The following is a 19,939-nucleotide window of genomic DNA, read 5'->3' as shown; positions in this document are numbered from 1 at the left end:
ACACACAACAAAATGATTATAACTTCTGAACTCATTTGACATGCGTGAGCATGACTGTTTGATCTTCTTCAGAATTCCTTTTGTCCTTTGTTCTAGTGTTTGTTCTCTTCTGACTGTGATGGTGCCTTGAATGTTCTTAAAGACAATAAAGGTGCCACATGCTGGTTTGGTGTTACAAATGAGGCAGAGGAGTGTTTGCTGACTGGTCTGTGAGACATCCAATTAGATTATTTCACTTAAACATTCTTCCTGCATTAGTATGGAACTATAACATAAGTCATCATGTTACAGGTCACAATGTTCTCGATGAGAGGTATTGGCATGGGGGGCCGCCATGCTCAAAAGATACCGCCAGGTATTAAGATAACCGTGCTCGCGCCACAGGCGGCGTGCATGAAAAGCACCATGGCGCTCGCCCAAAAGATATGGAAAGCCGATATGATCACACTCCGCCACTTAGGAGCGGCGTATGGCGTAAATTAAGAGAACGTCGCACGGCGTAACATCAGACGGCGCACAGCGTTAAAAACGCTGCTTTATTTTGTAAAAGCGCTGCTTTATTTTGTAAAAGCGTCGGAAAATACGCCGCGATACGCCGCTCCTAAGGGGCAAAGTGTGATCATGTTGGCTTTCCATATCGAGCCCCGTTTTAAGTACTTTTTGCGAACGCCGTCATCCTCCAACCTCAGCCCAGCGAGAAACACTGGGTCATATAGAAAAGTATATCATTTTACATTTTCTTCATTGTAAACTGCAATGTTGATCTAAAATGGCTTGGTGATGGAAACAAGTCCATTGACTTGCTTTTCAAAACTATAGACCTTATAGGGTCTTCATAGTGTCTGTTACACTTTTTGAAAAGTGACTACATGACATTTTAGAACCCTTCATGCATCACTCTAAGTCTTAATTAAAAACAAATATTGTCACAAGTACAGGGATGTGGGCGGGGATAGGGGGTAGCCTCACTTGCAGGACAATACAGGATTACATACAACTTTGAGTAAGATGAGGCATTATAGTTGATATAGTATAAAATATCCCCTTTAATAAACATTAAGACCTTTATTGCACCCACTTTTGTCATATTTCCACTTTTTGGTTTTCTTTTACAGCATTTCTTCAAATTGTTAAAATCCATTTACTGTAGACACAAAGTGATGTAAAATCCTGTCTTGTATTCATTGCTGTTGCCTGGCGATGTGGATGCACTGACAGGCCGGGCACTGGAGAGGGATTTGGAGGGGGACAGGCCGCCGCTGCTGACTGGGTTCACTGGGGCAGAGAGAACGCATTGTGCCTTCTGCCAGTTCATCCATTCTCCAGAGACTTACCAGGCTCCAGGGCTCTCTGCACCCTGCCCACATGCCTGCTTGGCGCCGTGTGATGTATATTTCATTTTGGGAAGTCAGTGAAGACAGTGTATTGGTTCAGCGATGTGAATGCTTGAAGTGTATACAGTTTGGGAGGAGAATGAAAGTGTAGTGAAACTCACAGAAACAGAAGTTTGTGCTTCAGTAGACTGCCACCGCCACCAACATTTATCTTATTTAAATGTTAGTTTGTTTTAAATCCAGTATCAAGTTTGAGGTTTGAATAAGTATATCTGAACTAGTTACTAAACTACTAAAATATGTATTTAAAAAAGATGAGGCACTGAATAAATAACATCTAAGAGTAAATGAATCTTGTATAGCTGCATCATATCTCAAATGTTTAAGTGATAGTATAAAAAAATGTTCTGGCCCTTTATTGGTGAGGACAGCTGTGTGGGAAAAGAGAGTGTAGAGACATTCGGCAACTGGTCAAGGCCAGAAAGCAAATCTTGCCTAGAAATATAAATTTTGTTTTTATTTGGTTGGAACAATGGAAGTTAATGAACACCCTGGATTTTAGCCATGGGCTAATTTGCATCTTTTGTCCAGCATTCACTCTCACAACACACTAACTCATGAAAATATGTTTTGAGTCGGAGTGACCAGACTCACGCTTTGTAAAGAGTTGAAAAAGTGTGTATTCTGGATCCCAGGCAAAGGTAAATCCATGACGCCGAGGTGGTAACAAGCCTTTAACCACTACGCCACCGACAAGCACACAAAGCGATAACAATGAATAGTTTTAGTCAGTTAGTTCAACAGGTCTGTAACGACTGGGATTTCTGCTTGAGAGCTGCCGTACTTTGTTACTCTGCATCTGTAACTGCACCAATACATCCATCTTTCTCTCATTAAACTATGACGGGCTTCGTTTAGTTTTAATCGGAAAATGAGCGAGTGTCGTCAGGCAGATCCTGTCCTGTCAGCAGTGAGCTTATTACTGGGACATTCCACCAAGTAAGTTCCCCCAAAGTGGGAGGAGGGAGCTGAGACCAGTGACAGCTCCAGCTCAGAGAGAAAGCAGAGAGAGGATGAAGTTTGTCCACCAAGGGCCAGAGAGCGCGCATCACCATGGAGACCCGATTGAACACAGAAAGGCTGTGTCTAATGCTGGTCTTTATTATATTACCAGATCGCATCTCGTACTTGAGGACTAAAAGCTGTCTGCAATTACAGGCTTCGTTTAGAAATGGTAGTTTATTTCAGACATACTGCCCTATTTACAACATTGACCCATCAAAATGCAATGTTTAGTTGCAGAGTGGTTAGCATGGCTGGGTATAAGTAAGTAGGATACTGTATATCTCCATGGAAAGTTACCAGAAAAGTTACATCGTGAGCAGATCATGATAAATAAAATCATGTAAATGGAATGGTTGCAGTTCGGTAATTGCCAAAGTATTAAGTATAAAACCTGCTGCCATGTTAGACCTCTACAACGCTGTGTCTTACAAGCTACTGTGGTTTATTTCTTGTGTATTTGTTCAGAGCCTTCCCAAGTGGTTTCATATCGTGTTATTATTATTAGTACTGCACTGTAATCTTACGAAGCGTTTGACACTTTCTTTACAGCGCCATCAAAACTCTTATGACTATTGTGATGCAGTGTTGATCACCAGGAACTCCCTCCTCTAATGGATCATAACCTAGTAAAAGAGACATAGTATGTTTTTTTCCCCCAGCTAATTAGTATTGAACTATAACATAAGTAGATTATCATTTACATTTTCACACATTTTACATCCGAGCACTGGAGCCTCAGTTGCAGGACAACACAGGATTACTCAAACATGCAGGAATCAATCAATGCAGAAATAGATAGGAAAATAATGATGAGGAAACACTGCTGGAACAAGGTTAAAAGCTCATTAAGGTTGATTCGGCATAATTAAAGATTGATTTCTATTGTCTATTTCCGTGTATTAAAATGTTTATTATTTTGGAATAGCCTACCAAATGACAAAATGAATCTATACCTGTCAACACAGCTGTCAGTCAATGTTATTTTCCCCTATAGTATCTCTTGAATTTTACATGAGCAAGTTCTTTACCAATTAACTGTCCTCTTCCCCGTGCACCTCTCGGGACTGTTCCTCACCACTACAGTGCACTCCAGTCAGCTCAAATCAGCTCTATATAAGCCACAGTCCCTGGCAGCTCTTTTGCCCATTACCGTTACCTGCACACAAAGCCCCGAGCAAACTGCAGCTGTCAGCAGGCCCGGGCCTCTTCTGTTGTCACGCTCGCTCTCAGTCTGCCCGACAAGTCAATGTGTCGCTAAACTCTGGGAGATGTTCTCTGATCAAATAGTTTGAATGCAGTTTTGATGCGGTTTTCTTTGGTTCTTCTCGCAGCTACCAGCTCCACAAAGTTGGAGGACCTGAGCTTTCTGGATGAGCAGCGGAACACGCCCCTCCGCACCTCCATCCGCCTCCCCTGGCACAACACCGGGGGGAGACCACCTCAGGACTCCAAAGGTAAACGAGCACGGAATATAATGGCTACCTGGTGGTTTTACCATCGTAAGCAGATATACTTTTACAATGCTTAAATCAGCAGCAAAATGAAGGAAGTGCACTGTAAGTGGCATTTGTTGTGCAGTTTTTAGCCCAGACGTATGAAACTAGCAATTTACTGTAACAATACTGTACATGAAGAGGTTATTCAATTAGCAAGTTTTGATTATTAGTTGTATCTAGTATTGAAACTAGATTCTCATTTAAACAAGTATTGATACACAAAAAGTCACATGGGGCCAAAGTGTTACTCTGGAGCTCCATCAGAACCAATGTAAGATCACATAATACCAAAGAAAGCCTATTGTTTTATTATTGTTGTGGTATCAGAATCAGAATTAGAAAAGTTTTATTGTCACTGTCAGTGATCAAAATTCCCAGGCTAGGAACTTGCTTTGGTGATTTAAATTGACTATTTATCGAGCCTAGTCCTTAGTATTGAAATAGAGTTGGAAATTGAAACACCTGCAACACTAGTGTAAACTCAAAAAAAATCTAAATCATGGTAAAAAATGACTAAATAATCACTCCAAAGATGTCTATACTTAAATTCTGAAATCATAGTGGTAGATCACAATCATCAAATCATTTTGGATGTGAATCCATCTTTTTTCACTAAATTCCCTTTTCACACATCATTTTTTTTGTTTTAAACCTAAATTATACTTTTTAGACTTAAGAGTCATTCACAAAAAAGTACATCTCCATTAAAAGTTTACATGAGGCTGTTATAACACTTTATGGCACTCGAGCATATCCGGGATAAATTTAAATGTACTAGAACAAGATGTTTTAGTTGGCTGTTTTCACATCTTTGCTCTAATTGTGCTTTTTCAGCTCGATTTGCCGCGTACAAACCGGCAGACATCATGCTCAAGCCCCTGTTATTCGAGGTGCCCAGTATCACCACAGACTCGGTGTTCGTGGGACGGGACTGGCTGTTTCAGAGCCTGGAGGATGTTCTTAAAGCGGGTGAATCGGAGGAGGCCCACGGAGCCGTCATCGTGGGCAGTGTGGGCTACGGGAAAACGGCCATCATCTCCAGGCTCGTGGCACTGAGCTGTCACGGCGGACGCATGAGGCAGATCGCATCCAACAGTCCAAGTGCCTCGCCAAGGGGTAAGACACAACATCTGCTTCGTGTTTATAGTGATCGGAATAATGACAAGCTCAACATACCATTTTTTAGCCTCCTTTACAAACTAAGAGAGTGAGACAGACAGACAGACACACACTTTGTCTGTCTGTCTCTCTCTCTCTCTCGCTCTCGCTCTCGCTCTCGCTCTCTCTCTCTCTCTGTCCGTCTCTCTGTCTGTCTGTCTCTCTCTCTGTCTGTCTCTCTCTCTGTCTGTCTCTCTGTCCTTATGTCTCTCTGTCCGTCTCTCTCTCTGTCCGTCTCTCTCTCTGTCTGTCTCTCTCTCTGTCCGTCTCTCTCTCTGTCCGTCTCTGTCTGTCTGTCTCTCTGTCTGTCTGTCTGTCTGTCTCTCTGTCTCTCTGTCTCCCTCTCTCTCTCTCTCTCTCTCTCTCTGTCTGTCTGTCTCTATGTATATGTGTGTGTGTATATGTGTGTTTATATGTGTGTGCAGATAAACTAAAATTTAAACTATTACAGATAATTTACGCCTAACATGTGTGACTTGTGTGTGGGTTTTGGAAGGTGGTCCGGGACAAAGCACAGAACTCCCCCTGAGCCAGCCCCCACAGCCCACCCCACCCTCCAGTGCGTCCAACACCCTGAGGACCAACAGCTGCCCCGGGACGCCTGAGGTCCAGAGGCGCAGGGAGGAGGCTGTCCGACGCCTGGCTGCTAAGGTACACAACGCATCAACCACAGCCGATTCTGCATCACCCTGGGTTTCATCCAACACATTATCTGAGTGAATAAATCTGTCAAATTACACCCACTTTGTTGGATGGAACTCATTTAACCTTTTGGGTTTTTTACATTGTTAAACCAAACTGAAAATACAGAACACAGACAATGAAAGGAAATGCTTGTCCAAAGTCTGTTAAATAAGTACATTTTTCAAACTGAAGGTCATTTTCTTTAATTTTTTAGATTTTTTAGTTTTGGTTTGATTACATGTGGTTGTATGCTGGTTAAGATCTGTTTTTTATCTTGAAAAACTCTGACACCTGCTTGTCTCCATGGCGACGTTCATGTTTTGCCTGCAACGTTTCACAGTACGGCATTAAACTTCCAGGATATCTTTCATTTATTCCACTACAAGTTCTTTTATTGCTCAAAAATATATTTTCCAAGATGTATTCTTACTGTGAGCAAGGTCGCCTCACCATAGATCTGACCTGTACCTTGGCCTGGCAGCAGCATATCTATAGAGATATGTTTAGTACCATAATGAGGATTATTTCATGCAAAGCAGTAACGTTCCCTCAGACAAACCCACTATCCCAAAAGTTACATGGTGCATCTTTAAATGAAACGGTGAAAATGAAGCTTTAAAAGTCAAACGTTGTTGGTGCTTTGTTCTTAAATGATGACTGCTTTGCATTTGAGTAATATATGAGTTGAATTCTAAACTTGTAGATTGTGTTGTATCTGTTTGGTGGTCACTTGTGGTTTGTTTAGCATTCATCATTCTGCGATCTGAACTGAGTTATTAAGCTCAGGGCGAGCTGCTGTCTGTATTAAAACTTTAATATCACAGCCGTGTTTAATCTGGTCTGCAGGGCTTAGGCAGAGGACTAAAAGTGCAGCCGCGTTTGGATTCTAACAGAGCAAAAAAAAAATGTCACACAGAGGAAAACCTTTGTGTTATAAATCTTAGTCAAAGAAATGTATGTCTTTTTTGTAGAAAGGAATTTACTGAATATTCCACTAATGCAATTTAAAGTGATATTTTTTGTATTTGCAGTCTGCTTGTTCCTCAGTGAGATCCATTTTAAGATGAGCTGTTAATTAAGCAGCATTAGGAACATATTGTCATTACAGGATTATGCTCTGGTTTCCATGATGACTAAACAGCCATTTTACACAATGTATCATCTGTGACTCTGTAATCTAGCAATAGACTCAATTATTCCGCCAATTACCTCCACATGGATCAGATCTGAGCCACCTAAGACTTTAGTGAAACTTCATTTGACTTTGACAAATTAATCTAGTTAAATTAGGTAAACTACATTTTCTACATATAAATGTGCTACACTTATTTCATTATATATATGGCATTTTATGTGTATACATTGGCAGAGTAGCTACTATTTGGGACATTATACATCTGAAAAACTGATTTTGTTTAAATATCTTTATTTTGCTGACATAATATTTGATACAAAACAAGTTGACAAGTTTTTAAAAAAGTCAAAATATTAATAGAGGCTTGGAATTAGAAAAATTAGACAAATTCAAAATGGTTAAGTACAAGAGTGGAAAGTTTAGTATGTGTTGATTCTACTTTACGGACTGATCTACAATGTCCCATATAAAGTGTCTCGTCCTAAATGAACTATAAAAATTGTTAAGGTATAATCATGGGTTTATGAGACATTAGCGGACTGGCACATTCATTTGAATGATATAAGCTGCTGAAATATCAGAACAGTCCTAATCTTTACTCTCAGCGGCGGTGCTGACATTTATACAACAACAAATCACATCGTACAAAAGTACAGCCACATTTTAAATGCAGATTTGGCTTTGTTGCAGTGAGTTATACATAAATCATTTAAAATCAATCTAGTCAATAATTAGCATTGGTGATTAGCATTCAGGTCAAACAAGATGGACTGAAATGGCTTGTAAGTGTCTGAAACATTCTGTGTGTGTAACTATAGTGCTGCACCAAATGTTTATTATGTTTTTATGTGATTTTGAGCTTTTAGTGCTGACATTGATGAACATCTTTGCCAGTTAAAGGTCATAGAAAAGCATCTTTATCTGCTCTGACAGCCCTGCGAGACGTCAGGCGCTCCCCATAGAAACAATATGTCGCCGGCCTTTTAATGATCCGTGTGGTACGTTGGCATAAATCCATTCCCCTGTTAACAACTTAAACTGGCAAAGCTGAATCTCCGCCGCAGCTCATTTGAATATGTTACCAAAGCGACATCCCTCAAGACACTTATTGTGTAAAGTGTTTCCAACTGTCTCCGTCTCTCTCTCTCCCGGCCGTGTTCCTGTGATGTGTGATGCAACAGCAGCTTCTGTCAAATGCTCCCAGCTCTTTTTAATCATTCATTTGAAAGAAAAAAAGAGTCTCAACACGGCCACGAGATCATTACTGCATGACATGAGCCCTATCACTTATTAATTACCAGAAAGCGGCACAAGTATGTTTATTGCATCATAAGCGTTCAAAAATGGTCTAAACTTTTGCAATTGTTTTGGATTCTGTGGCAGTTATAGTGAGATGGATGTTGGAGGAAAATTGTATTCACTAAACATTGCTTTTTGTTGGAAAAAAGCTTAGTTTGACACCTCCTTTTCACTGGAGGAAAGTGCTAAAGTCTGTCAGTGTTTAACAAGAGTTTGTGCGTATCACATTTAGTTGGATATTTCCCTATAGAATGAAATGCCATAGCCACCTTGAGCACACTGCAGATTCAAATTAAGTCTTTGTATTGTATTTTGTGTTACTACGCGGATGCACCAGAACTCTACAGTTTATTTTATTAAACTATGTGCTGCGCTTTGCTTTGTTTGTAAAATATTCTATAGAAACAAAGTGGATTGGAACGGTGGTAATAAAGACAAATATGAGAGAGCAATGTTTACTGTTTGAGGAGGACTATTTTAACTTTTTTCTCCAAATATTTCGGAATATTGTGCAATATTTGAGTGTTTCATAGTATTGTGAATAGGTATATATTATAACTGTATTGGTAAATGGCATTTTAATACTGCTCATTTCACCTACCCCTTATCTCCGCCCATTGCTCTGTATTTACTTGTGATTATATATTTTTTTTCTTTAAATAGACTCCAGGTCACATGTTGGGTTTAAAAATGTCACATAGACTTTTCTCCCACAATAAAAAGATAAAAACGCTCACTGTGAAGCGGAAACTTATCAGTTCTGCAGCTCTGAACAAGAAGTCAGCGTTTCTATTATTAAGCCGTTTTTGATCAATATTGCTGTTTACAATGAACAAATGTAAAATGATGATCTACTTTTGTGATAGTTCAGTCCTTTAGTACCTGAAAAGAAGCATTATCTGTCTCCTTTAAATAAACTTTGATGAAGCTCTGCATGTTAGTGACTTGGAGGCTCTTCCCGGCGCTTGCACCAGTGTCTGTGCAGCAGAGGAAGAACATGTCGCCCTGTAAGTGTGTCATCCCTCCCCGGGGCCACTCCACACCTTTACTGAGCCTTTCATTTCATAACCCAATCTTCCCTGAACGTCTCATTTTAGACCACCACCTGGGATGAACTGCTTTCTTTTAATGGAAGGTCCTACTAATGACCCAGAATTATCCACTTAGTTAGGTTCACCTGCTGAACGGCAAGGCTTTATGGGCCGTAATATGAAAACCAGATGCAGAAATACTCATTGAAGAAGTTCTGATTGTTTCAGAGGACTAAGCTCTATAGTCATATTCTAATATCATGACAGAATAAGGTTTATATTCGATGACTTTAGGACATTTGTGTCACATGAAAGATGGTTGTTGAAATTGTGGGTTTGCTTATGACTATGTGAGTTGTATCTACACTTTTATTTTCTTTTAAATATATTTTGATGTGTTTGTTTGTGTATAATCTGATTATTAATTATTTTGTGTTTAATTGTTTTCAATTTTGACATGCATCATTTTTGTGATAATAACCATCTTGCAAAGCAACACCCATTTTAGTCAAATGTATATGTGAATGTTTGTCTTTTTAGATTCATATTATATGAATTATTGCAGTAAGTGAAACTATTTAGTCCCATCCCAGTGCTCTTTTTGCTCTTTTAGTTTGTTGAAACAAACACATGTTCTACTCTCTGCTGTAACCTGGTGTGGGGTGTGCTGTTCCAGGTTGTGGCATATCACTACTGCCAGGCGGACAACACGTACACGTGCCTGGTCCCGGAGTTCGTCCACAGCATTGCGGCTCTGCTCTGCCGCTCTCACCAGCTCACTGCGTACAGAGAGCTGCTACTGAAGGAGCCTCATCTGCAGAGCATGCTCAGTCTGCGCTCCTGTGTGCAAGACCCTCTGGCCGCCTTCAGGAGGGGCGTTCTGGAGCCGCTCACCACTCTGAGGAAGGGTGAGGACTGACTTTGTGTGGCAGCAGTAAAAAGCACCACAAGTGTTATATTTTAGCTTAGCAGATACATTTATTAAGATTAATATGCATTTTCACAATGAGTGGGAAATTTAAACAACTTTAACTCTTTATGTTTTCAATTAAGTTTTTTGCTTAAATTAAAAAACAGTAAAAATCAGCATCAATATCTTTAAATATATAAGTGTTGTTATCAGATTGTGAGTACAAACTTACACATTTGTTCTCTGTATACTTCCATGCTGATTGTAAAAATGGTTGACTTTACTTGAAATGAACATCGTGTTTTTGTTTTCAGAGGAAATATGACTCTTAAAGTGCAGTCTTTTCCGATTTGCTGATTGCAGCCATTCAACTAGTTTTAATTCAATTGTGACCTACATATCTTTCAGCCATTGTCACAGGCTTACCATGAAATAAAATTGGTGGCCCTTTTAAAATGACTTGATGACGATGATAGCGACAGGAATTTCAACATAATAATAAACACTTTGGAAGATTTTACTCAAATTACACTGCAAATGTAACCCGCGTGCCCCGAAAGCAGTCTTTGTGTTCAGGGGCCTTCAACAAAACTTTCAGCAAAAATAGCAATAAAATTCCAGTTTATTTTGAGGTTTTAGATTACCTCTTAAATCTCAAGGTCACTTGGAGTTCCAAAGGTTCACTGGTGCTCTTAGATGGCAGTTATTTGAGGACAGATTTCAGTGTTGAACCTGAATAACGTTTCTCGATGTCTTTGAAAGCACTAAATTTAGTTTGCAGCAGTATGAGGCCTCGACCCTTTCCACGGTCCACAGATTTGTTCGAAAACACCTTTTTTTTTGTGTGTTTTTTCAGAGCGGAAAATTCCAGAAGATGACCACATTATTTTGATCGATGGTCTGAATGAAGCGGAGTTTCACAAGCCGGACTACGGTGACACAATCGCCTCCTTCATCACCAAAATAATCACCAAGTTCCCTCCCTGGCTCAAACTGGTGGTCACTGTTCGGGTCAACCTGCTGGTGAGTTTGGACAACACATCCCTAGTATTCAGATATTGTACAGTTTAGATACATTTTAAGTGAAATTGAAGATAGTTTGGATCAATTTAGTGAACAGTAAAAATCAGGTTGGCAGTAATTTGCAATTGTTTCTGAAACAATTGCAATTTTTTCACATAACTGAAGGGTATAGTTTCGGCTTGGATTAAATAATGTAATATTACTAGGATAGGGCATGCTGGGACATTATCAATTTTCTAATTTCCTGTGAACATTATTTCACCCTTCGAGGCAACTACAAAGATTTATGATTTAATTTAATATTATATGGCACTTTTCCATTTACAATTTGTGGATTAGTGTCGGACTTTGAACCAAACTAGAAATGTATTTATTATTTATTAATTTATTTCAACATAAACTGACAAATTAAATACTGATTTTGCTTGCTGTATAATTGTTGCAATTGACATTTTTACTTAGTATTTTAATTCGTCCCAATGGAATATTTAGAGTCATTTTTACACAACACAGCTCTGGAGACGAGAGATGGGTATTGAAGTATTGATATATATTGATACTGACTAAGTATCGATTCTACTAGTGTTTGAGTATCTATATCGAAACTATTGCCCCCAAAAAAGTGTTGTAATGATGCTACAAATAGTGACATTGTCCATCCACCCTAGAGACGTGTTAAAGTGATGAAGTGATGAAGTGATGAAGCTGCATCTGCTGTACCTATAACCTATGCTGCCCTTTCATATCCAAAGTCACACCAGGTCATTCTCTGCTCCCCCGGACTGGCTGGACTGGTGCGATAGCTCCCACTGTGTCTGACACGCTCTGTACTCTCACTGACAGACACAGAGTAGAGCTGTTATTAATGACCCACGCTGCTGTCTCTATTAGTATGCTCTGCGTGTTTCTGACTTCAGCCCATTTGTTTTAAATCTTAAAACTGCGAGACGTAATTAAAATGTGTTTTATGCTAAGGTCGAGCTAATGTGATTAATCAGAGGTTGAGTTGCTCAGTATTCGGCTCACTCGAGGCCGTTTACTGTCCCTCGTGCCCCTGTTATGCTTTGTGTGTTCTATTCACTTCTGCTTATTGTACCATCAAAATGTAAAGAAAGGCAGTTTTCTTTTTAAACAATAAAAGCCGTCCTAATTAGATGTCTCACCTCTCTCCCACCTAAATCAGCCATAACGGTTCTACCTGTCCTTTTATAATTGTGTATCTAAAATCGATATAGATGGTCTGTTTTAAATTGAATTAATAGTGTTAGGCTCTCAAACCAGTGCATCTGTGGGTGATATTAGAGCCTGGATAAATACATTTACTGTTGAATTTTACACTATTTATTTAATAGGAGAATATAATAATAATATAGCATTTTAGATGAAGGCAAAATCCTGAATTTTAGATATTCCTGGACAGTGGACACACACTTACTGAAATGTTTTTTAATTGTGAAGATGAATACGTGTTTTTCCCCTCATTTTTGCTTCTTTCTTTTTTATGAAGATTTTAGATCATTTTCATCTGATGTCAGTTGTAAGTTGAAATTGTGTCAACTTAATTTTGCCTCCATTCTGGAAATGGGAACATTCGGATGACAGATAATTTTAAGGGGTTCTTAGACAAGTTAATTCATTTCACAGCCAATCTCTTTGTCTCTTTTCTTTATTCATTCACATTGTTGCTGTTTGTACATCCAATATCTTGATTCAGTCCCCATCGTTCCCTCACTTCCTGCTCCTGATTCGCAGGTGTCATCTCATCTTTTATTATTGCTTGTGTGTTTGGAGCGAGCGAGATGTGTTATCATACTGAGCCCATGTTCCTGAAGCCGCAGACAGGCAGAGGATTTCAGGATTAAGGTGCATTGATTTCCTCCAGCCCCGGGACATAGATTGAAACGCGAGCTCCCCGTTCAGCCTTCTCCTCACTGACTTCCCAACAGCTCCGGTCGCCTCCTCCTCCGTCATCCATCTATCCTTGCATCCTTTTCCCTTGCTCCTTAATACACGCTTGGCCTTCCTCTCCTCACTCCGGGCCATATTTGAGGCAGTGAGAGGAGTCTGCTCGGGTCAGATAGCTCAGCTTGTCGGCCTCCCCACTGCTCACATACTGGCAGGTGATGGGGGAGAGTTGTACACACAGATTAGAAGCTCTGGTTGTCTCATTCTTTTTGGGTTGGGTTGTGGCATGGTGTTTATATATGTAATGCTTGTGCGCTTGCAATACAGTAGTCATTTATTCCATGTAGTTGAGCCAAATTTGTTCTACTCCAGAACAGATATGTAAAAGCAGCTCTTTGGGTCAAAATGGGACGGCCGAGTGCTTTCTGCGTCTCATTACAGAGCATTTTATTCTCCGAAAAGCAGGAAGTGCAGCATTCTAGTTGTTGTTAGCTTAAAAGTGGTTATGACTGATTGTGGTGAAAAATGTGGATGCGCAGGAAGTGAGGGATATCTGCATTTGGACTGCTGCAAATAGTAGAACCAGATCTGATTTTCACTGTCAGAATCGGGTACAGCACCGTTAAGTGCCATTCTACTAAAATATCAAACAAGATCAAATACAATGCACATCTTTATTTGATCTTGTTATATTTGAGTATTTAGCCAAAGGACAGTCTTTTTGTTCACTGACAAAGACAATACAGCTTTTCGGATCTGGATTCTGAAGACATCAATGCTGTTGACAGAACAATGTGATGGGTTGCAATGACCGAGGACAATCAGATTTGGAATATTCGTTATGGGTTTTAACAATAACCATGATATGAGGCGTTATTTATTCAGCTCTCTACAGCTCAAAGTTTATAGAGTCACAAAAAAGTAACAAGTTTCCTCACGATTGCAAGGAAAATGTGCACACGATAAATATCAAGCCTCTAAAAGTATTGTAACATACATCATTTATGGAACTTCAATAGTGATTATTGGTGGTTTCATTTTTAGGAGAATACAAAAATACATTAGCTTCTTTGCTATATCCCAACAATGCCTCATCATTTTGTTTTCCATCCTGCACTATACAGCTGATATAACTCGCTTTCCTTCTCTCTCTCTTTTACCAGGAGATCACGAGTTTGCTGCCTTTCACCCAGATCTCCCTGGACGACTTCTCGGACAACAAGGAGATCAGCTGCGACCTCAACGCCTACATCCAGTACCGGGTCAACGCCAGCCGGGAAATCAGCAACAACATCAGCCTGAACGGGAAGGCCGACCCTCTGACCGTGAGCAAGCTGAGCAGCCACCTCATCTCCCGCAGCCAGGGCTCCTATCTGTACCTCAAACTTACCCTGGACCTCTTCGAAAAGGGCCACCTCGTCATCAAAAGTGCCAGCTACAAAGTCGTCCCCGTGTCCGTGTCGGAGCTTTACCAACTCCAGTGCAATATGAAGTTCATGACCAACTCGGCCTACGAGCGCTCGCTGCCCATCTTGAACGTCGCGCTGGCCTCGTTGCACCCGCTAACGGACGAGCAGCTTTTCCAGGCGATCAACGCCGGGTTCGTCCGCGGAGAGCTGCCGTGGGAGGACTTTCAGCAGCGTATGGAGCTCCTGTCCTGTTTCCTGATCAAGAGGAGGGACAAGACGCGTATGTTCTGTCACCCGTCCTTCAGGGAGTGGCTGGTGTGGAGGGCCGACGGGGAGAGCACCGATTTCCTGTGTGATCCAAGGTTAGTGGGCTTTAATCTCGTACGCATTTCTCGACTTTAGATTTTGAAGAGGGTAAACGTGCACTAAGTTACATCCAAGTCTTTTGGTGGAAGTTTCGTCACTGTTATTGTTTTGACTGGAAAGTTCCATAGTTTTATATAAAGGTTAAATGTCTTTATTTGTACGCTTGGGTAAATTGGTGTGCAGTGATTTAGAAGCTTCAAACACACATGCTCACAATATAAAAACAGACTTAATGAATCAATCAATTACACCGAGTGAGCTTGTTAAAAAGGACAATTGCTGCTGGGATGAAACCGTCTCTATATCTATTGGTCCTGCATTTTGGCACGACCCGTTAGTCCCGATGGCAGGTACTGAAACTGAGCGTTCAGGGGGGCTCCTGCAGCTTTGTATCTGCAGCTGGCTGGTGTATATAATTCCATGCTTCGTTGTGGCCGTCCAATCAGCTATCTTTTATCCACAGAATTACAGTTTTATTGGCAAAAAGAAAAAATAAATTGCTTTGTTTGGAGGAGTTATCTGTTTGTATTGTCGGAAATTCCCCATGTTTTATGCTGTAGAACATTCCTGGCAAATCAACATCTCTATTCACCTTATTCTTGAATATTCACCTTATTCTTGAATAAGGTGAATTGGTGGAGGTGGGGGACAGGAGGGTCCTGGCTAGATTCACATCTATGCTGGACCATGAGTGTCACCCCCTGCAGGACACTCTCTCCGCTCTGGAGAGCAGCTTCAGTGAGAGACTGATCCACCCTCGCTGTGTGAAGGAAAGGTTCCGTAGGTCTTTCCTTCCTGCTGCTGTCAGACTTTATAACAAACACTGTTAGTACTGAACACTCGCAATACTGACCTAACCTAATACTGATGTGCAATTCTGTCATATGTGCAATTGCTGTTGGAATTCATGTGCAATTACTGTGAAATTCATGTGCAGTCTATGTGCTGTTGTGACACATATTCATGTGCAATTACTGTCGTGATCACATGCAATGGTATTTATGTATTTATTTATTTATTTGTCTATGGGAGTTTTTATTTATTTATAGGAGATCTTCTACTGAAAGTGTTTTTCAGACTTCCTATAAGTGATCTGTTCTTCTGTATCTGCCTCTGGATCTACCTGCGTTGCACCAATGAAATTTCCCCATGTGGGACAATAAAGGAATATCTTATCTTATCTTATCTTATTCCAGAAGTCCATGTGGGCGCTGCCATTCCACATAATCCCTCTTCTGGTTGTAGTAGTTAACATCGCCGACCGACCAGAGAAAATAAGTTCTACACAGACTAAAAAGCTGTTTTCATGTGCATTGTTGACTTGTTGGTCACATTGGACAGTTTACATAAATCAATCTACTTTATAGCGTGTTCTAGTGGCGAGACTTTCCCTTCGTTGTCCACTTAGGGTACAACAACCAATGGAAATGATTTACTGTACTTTTCGGGCTATACAGCCCTAATAAAAGCCGCACCCACGAAATTTACAAAGAAACAAGAAATTGTACATAATAAATAAATAAGTAAATAAATACGGGCCTCTCAATAAGCCGCAGGTGCCAATGTTGTAACATGAGATATTTACAGTCGCCGGTTGTCTTCTTCTGAACCGGGGGTCTCGCTGCGTAGCGGGGCATGGGTCTAATTAGACTAATTTCTCAGTGAATACAAGTTGGATTATAATAAAACACACAGCATTTTGAAGTTCAACAAACAGAAAACACATCACAGCTGTCCCTACTGTCCCTTCTGTCCTTGATGACTCTGTGTGAGCTGATTTACCCGTGTCTGTGTCTTCACATCTGGTTCATCTGCTCCTGAGCTTGTGCTTAGCAAGTGTTACATTGTATTTACAGACAAATATGCCCCAGGGTCAGGTCGGGCTAACTAAGTCTCATTTCATTGCGGCAGGTTCTACACTGCAGACCGCCGTATAACACATGTCCGTGCTCCACGTGTGTCTTTGAGTTTCACTGAGTCTAGATTCACTTTCTTGTTAGACTAAATTCTCTGAAGACGAATCTGATAATAAAACACACAGCGTTTTGAAGCTTAAAATGCAGTGACCACTGTCCTGACGTCTTCTACAGTATTTCAAATGCTTGCGCTTCCTGCTAGAGTTCCCCCTGGTGACCATTAGCCAGTAAAAATCTATAAATTAACCGCACCGTTGTATGTGCTGCAGGGTTCAAAGCGTGGGAAAAAAGTAGCGGCTAAAAGTCCAAAAAGTGTGACAAAGTTGAATAAAATAAGTGAATAATGATGTATTTGTTGTGTTCCAAAGTCAAGAGACTACTGTAGTTCAAATAAACATCCAGAAGTGAGTGATTTGTGCAATGTTTTTTCGGGCTGCTCATCGCTGTAATAATGTTGTTGTCAGTACACTGAATTATAGCCTTATTGTCAAACAAATGACACATGCTGTGCTAATGTAATCAGCTATGCAAATGTGCAGTGTCGTACTCAAACCACCTCCAGCTGCTCCAGTCCTTCTCCTTCTGGTTTCATTCCATTTCCCTTTGACCCTGCTCGGCTCTCTCTTCTGCGTCTTGATTGCCGGCGCCTCATTGCTATTCATGAGATCATTTACTGAAACTTTTCCTTCACACTACAGCGGAATGGAACTGTGTCACTTTTGCTCCTTAATTGAACTGAATTGAATAAGAAAAACACTTAGAATGATGAGTTTTCATGCTTGATATTATTTAAGGTCATTTAGAACTTTAAAGACGTATAATGCTCATGCTCCCGTTCACAATAAAGAGATGATATTTTTGCAGTCCAACAGGAACGTGCTAAAATGTGCCTGTAATGAACTTGATATTGTCACACAAATATGAATGGACTGTACAATTAAACATAAAAAAGGCATGTTTGAAGATTATACTGCAACTTATTTATTTCAGCCTTTTCTTGTCGTAAACAATATACTCATACTTAATTAAATCAATACTTAATTTTGCCTCTGTCCCAAATTACTAATTTTATATGATCTTGAAGACTAATATTTTGACAATTTCTAGTTTAAAATACAGTAAGTAAGTCTCTGTGGGGTGAGTGATATTGACAAATTTATGTCAAATTTTTTTGGATTCCATTTTTATTTTAATCTGCGCGGTTTGAAATATTAAGACAATTTTTTTTCATAATTAAAACCTAATATTACCAACATACCTAACATTCAGATTTTGCATGTCTTTAAAACAACCTTCACAATGTTATTGATAATTCAATATATTTCCCACCTCTATTTCTACATGAAATGCAAATTACTTTTATATTTAATATCATTATAATTTAATATCATCACATGTATCACACTCACACTCTCTGGCCTCACACTTAAACATTAAAATCCTGTATTTCTCATCCCAGTTTAGCAGGCCGTACAACATGAAGCTTAAACACAAGCAGGTGGTTAGTATTCTTGTCTTTGTGCTCGCGCCTCACCACAACCTGCTGTATTTGTTAGCAGACCAGGCTTCATATTCCAGTCATTCGCTGGCTTCAACAGCGTCATTAAATAAACAAAGGTTCATGGACTGGCACAGGCTGAGAGCGCTCAGACTACAGCGGCGCACACGGCCCTGCCAGTGCTCGGGCAGCGCTACAGAGAGGATTTCAGACCAGATCAAAGTGATTGGCAGCCATGCGTGTCCTTTTAATGAAGCTGGGCATTCATTACCTTCAGAGTTGGGCAGTGAAGTCAGAGCAGAAGCGCGCAGTTTCACACTCCAGTGGAATATTAGGAGTTGGGTGTAGTTTCTGACTTATTCATGAAATATGGTTATGCTGTCTTCATGACTGGAATCAATAATGATCGGGGAGATGAGGACAGTGAAAGGAAAGCAGTGCATATGTTGAATTTGGAACAAATATCTAATAATTTTTTTCTGTTCAGACTTGTGATAAATTAAGCCAACTGTTTCTCACAGCTAAAGCTAAAATGTAAATTTTAAATAAACAACCAATTTAAAAGTATAGACTGTCTGATTTTATAGTATTTATTCATTTTAGTCTGACTTGGTGAAACCCCCATAGAGACAGGTGCTGTTGTGCAGTGGATTCTGTTCAAGTTCACACTTTCAACACGTCCCGAAGCATTAAATATGAACTGATAAACTGTGTATTTCAAGGTGTTTGTACAGATCTGAGCTACAGGGTCATTTTGATGCAGAATAAGACGGCGATTTGTTGTTTGTGGAGGGAGTTACGGTCCGATTTGCTAATTGCATCTATTCAAATTGTGATTTTGAGTCGATTGCGATTAATCTTGCAGCCATATTATGTAAAGTATTAGTTCTTTGTAATACTTGGATGATTGACTTTCTTAAAATGCATACGTTACATTTATTCTCTATGAGACAAATTTATCAAAGCAAGCAACTAATCATTTTTGTATCATCATGTTATTGGAAAGCACAGTCTGCTCTAGAGCCACTTTAGAGTCATGGTCAGTGATTCTGCTACTTTTTCTTCTTCTCAGAGTAAAGTCCGTTTCCCCCAGAAAGTGCATTGTAAAAGTTGTGACAGAACTCGGACCACTACATGCTGTCTTCATCAGAAAACATTGTATATCACTATGTATGATGTTTTGTGATGAGAGCTGATTGGCTGAGTAAAGGTGGTCCACCCTGCTTCCCTTTTCCTTCTGACAAAGTGTGTTCTAAAGCTGTGCAAGGGCGCAGATCATTCATGTGTGAAGACTAAAGATATGTACCAAAGGGTTATGTACCAAACGGTCATCCAGCTTAAATATAGTAATGCTCAGACAAATGCTTCTCCTCACCGCCACGTGCCATTTGGGTCAAATCTTAGACTGTCAATCACTGTTTTTCTGTTTAATGCAGCAATTTCTTCAAATGCATTTTTTTTTCTCACTGACTCTTCCTATTGGTCAGTCTTTGTCATGATCTGAGCGAGTGACAGCTTAACTTAACCAATCACAGTAAATGTGAACTTTCTGAAGAAGCAGACTTTATTTACCTCTTACAGCAACATAAAGCTACAACATGTGACCTAAATACTTATGTTCTTACGTATAATACCTCAAGTAAATGATTTATTTTGTTCATATATGATGTTCTGTTCTTGCTATCACCTTCTCACTGACACAATGATGAA

At 40.0% G+C, this 19,939-nt stretch overlaps 1 protein-coding gene across 4 annotated transcripts in view; it reads left to right on the top strand.

Moving 5' to 3' along the window:
- Nucleotides 1–19,939, top strand: part of tanc1b (tetratricopeptide repeat, ankyrin repeat and coiled-coil containing 1b) — a 117,868-nt gene that overhangs the window by 72,528 nt on the left and 25,401 nt on the right. For all 4 annotated transcript variants that reach the window (XM_072444339.1, XM_072444338.1, XM_072444340.1 and 1 more), the window contains exons 7-12: nucleotides 3,731–3,853; nucleotides 4,730–5,011; nucleotides 5,550–5,704; nucleotides 9,879–10,110; nucleotides 10,969–11,135; nucleotides 14,204–14,811. In XM_072444339.1, coding sequence (XP_072300440.1) covers nucleotides 3,731–3,853; nucleotides 4,730–5,011; nucleotides 5,550–5,704; nucleotides 9,879–10,110; nucleotides 10,969–11,135; nucleotides 14,204–14,811 — 1,567 coding nt within the window. The remainder of the gene's footprint in view (nucleotides 1–3,730; nucleotides 3,854–4,729; nucleotides 5,012–5,549; nucleotides 5,705–9,878; nucleotides 10,111–10,968; nucleotides 11,136–14,203; nucleotides 14,812–19,939) is intronic.

This window comes from Eucyclogobius newberryi, unplaced genomic scaffold (genome assembly GCF_026437365.1).
Source record: "Eucyclogobius newberryi isolate DKJ021-1_F unplaced genomic scaffold, fEucNew1.0.hap1 SCAF_14, whole genome shotgun sequence".
NCBI lineage: Eukaryota > Metazoa > Chordata > Actinopteri > Gobiiformes > Gobiidae > Eucyclogobius > Eucyclogobius newberryi.
The sequence above is the reverse complement of the archived record's forward strand: the minus strand, read 5'-3'. Positions and strand labels throughout refer to the sequence as shown.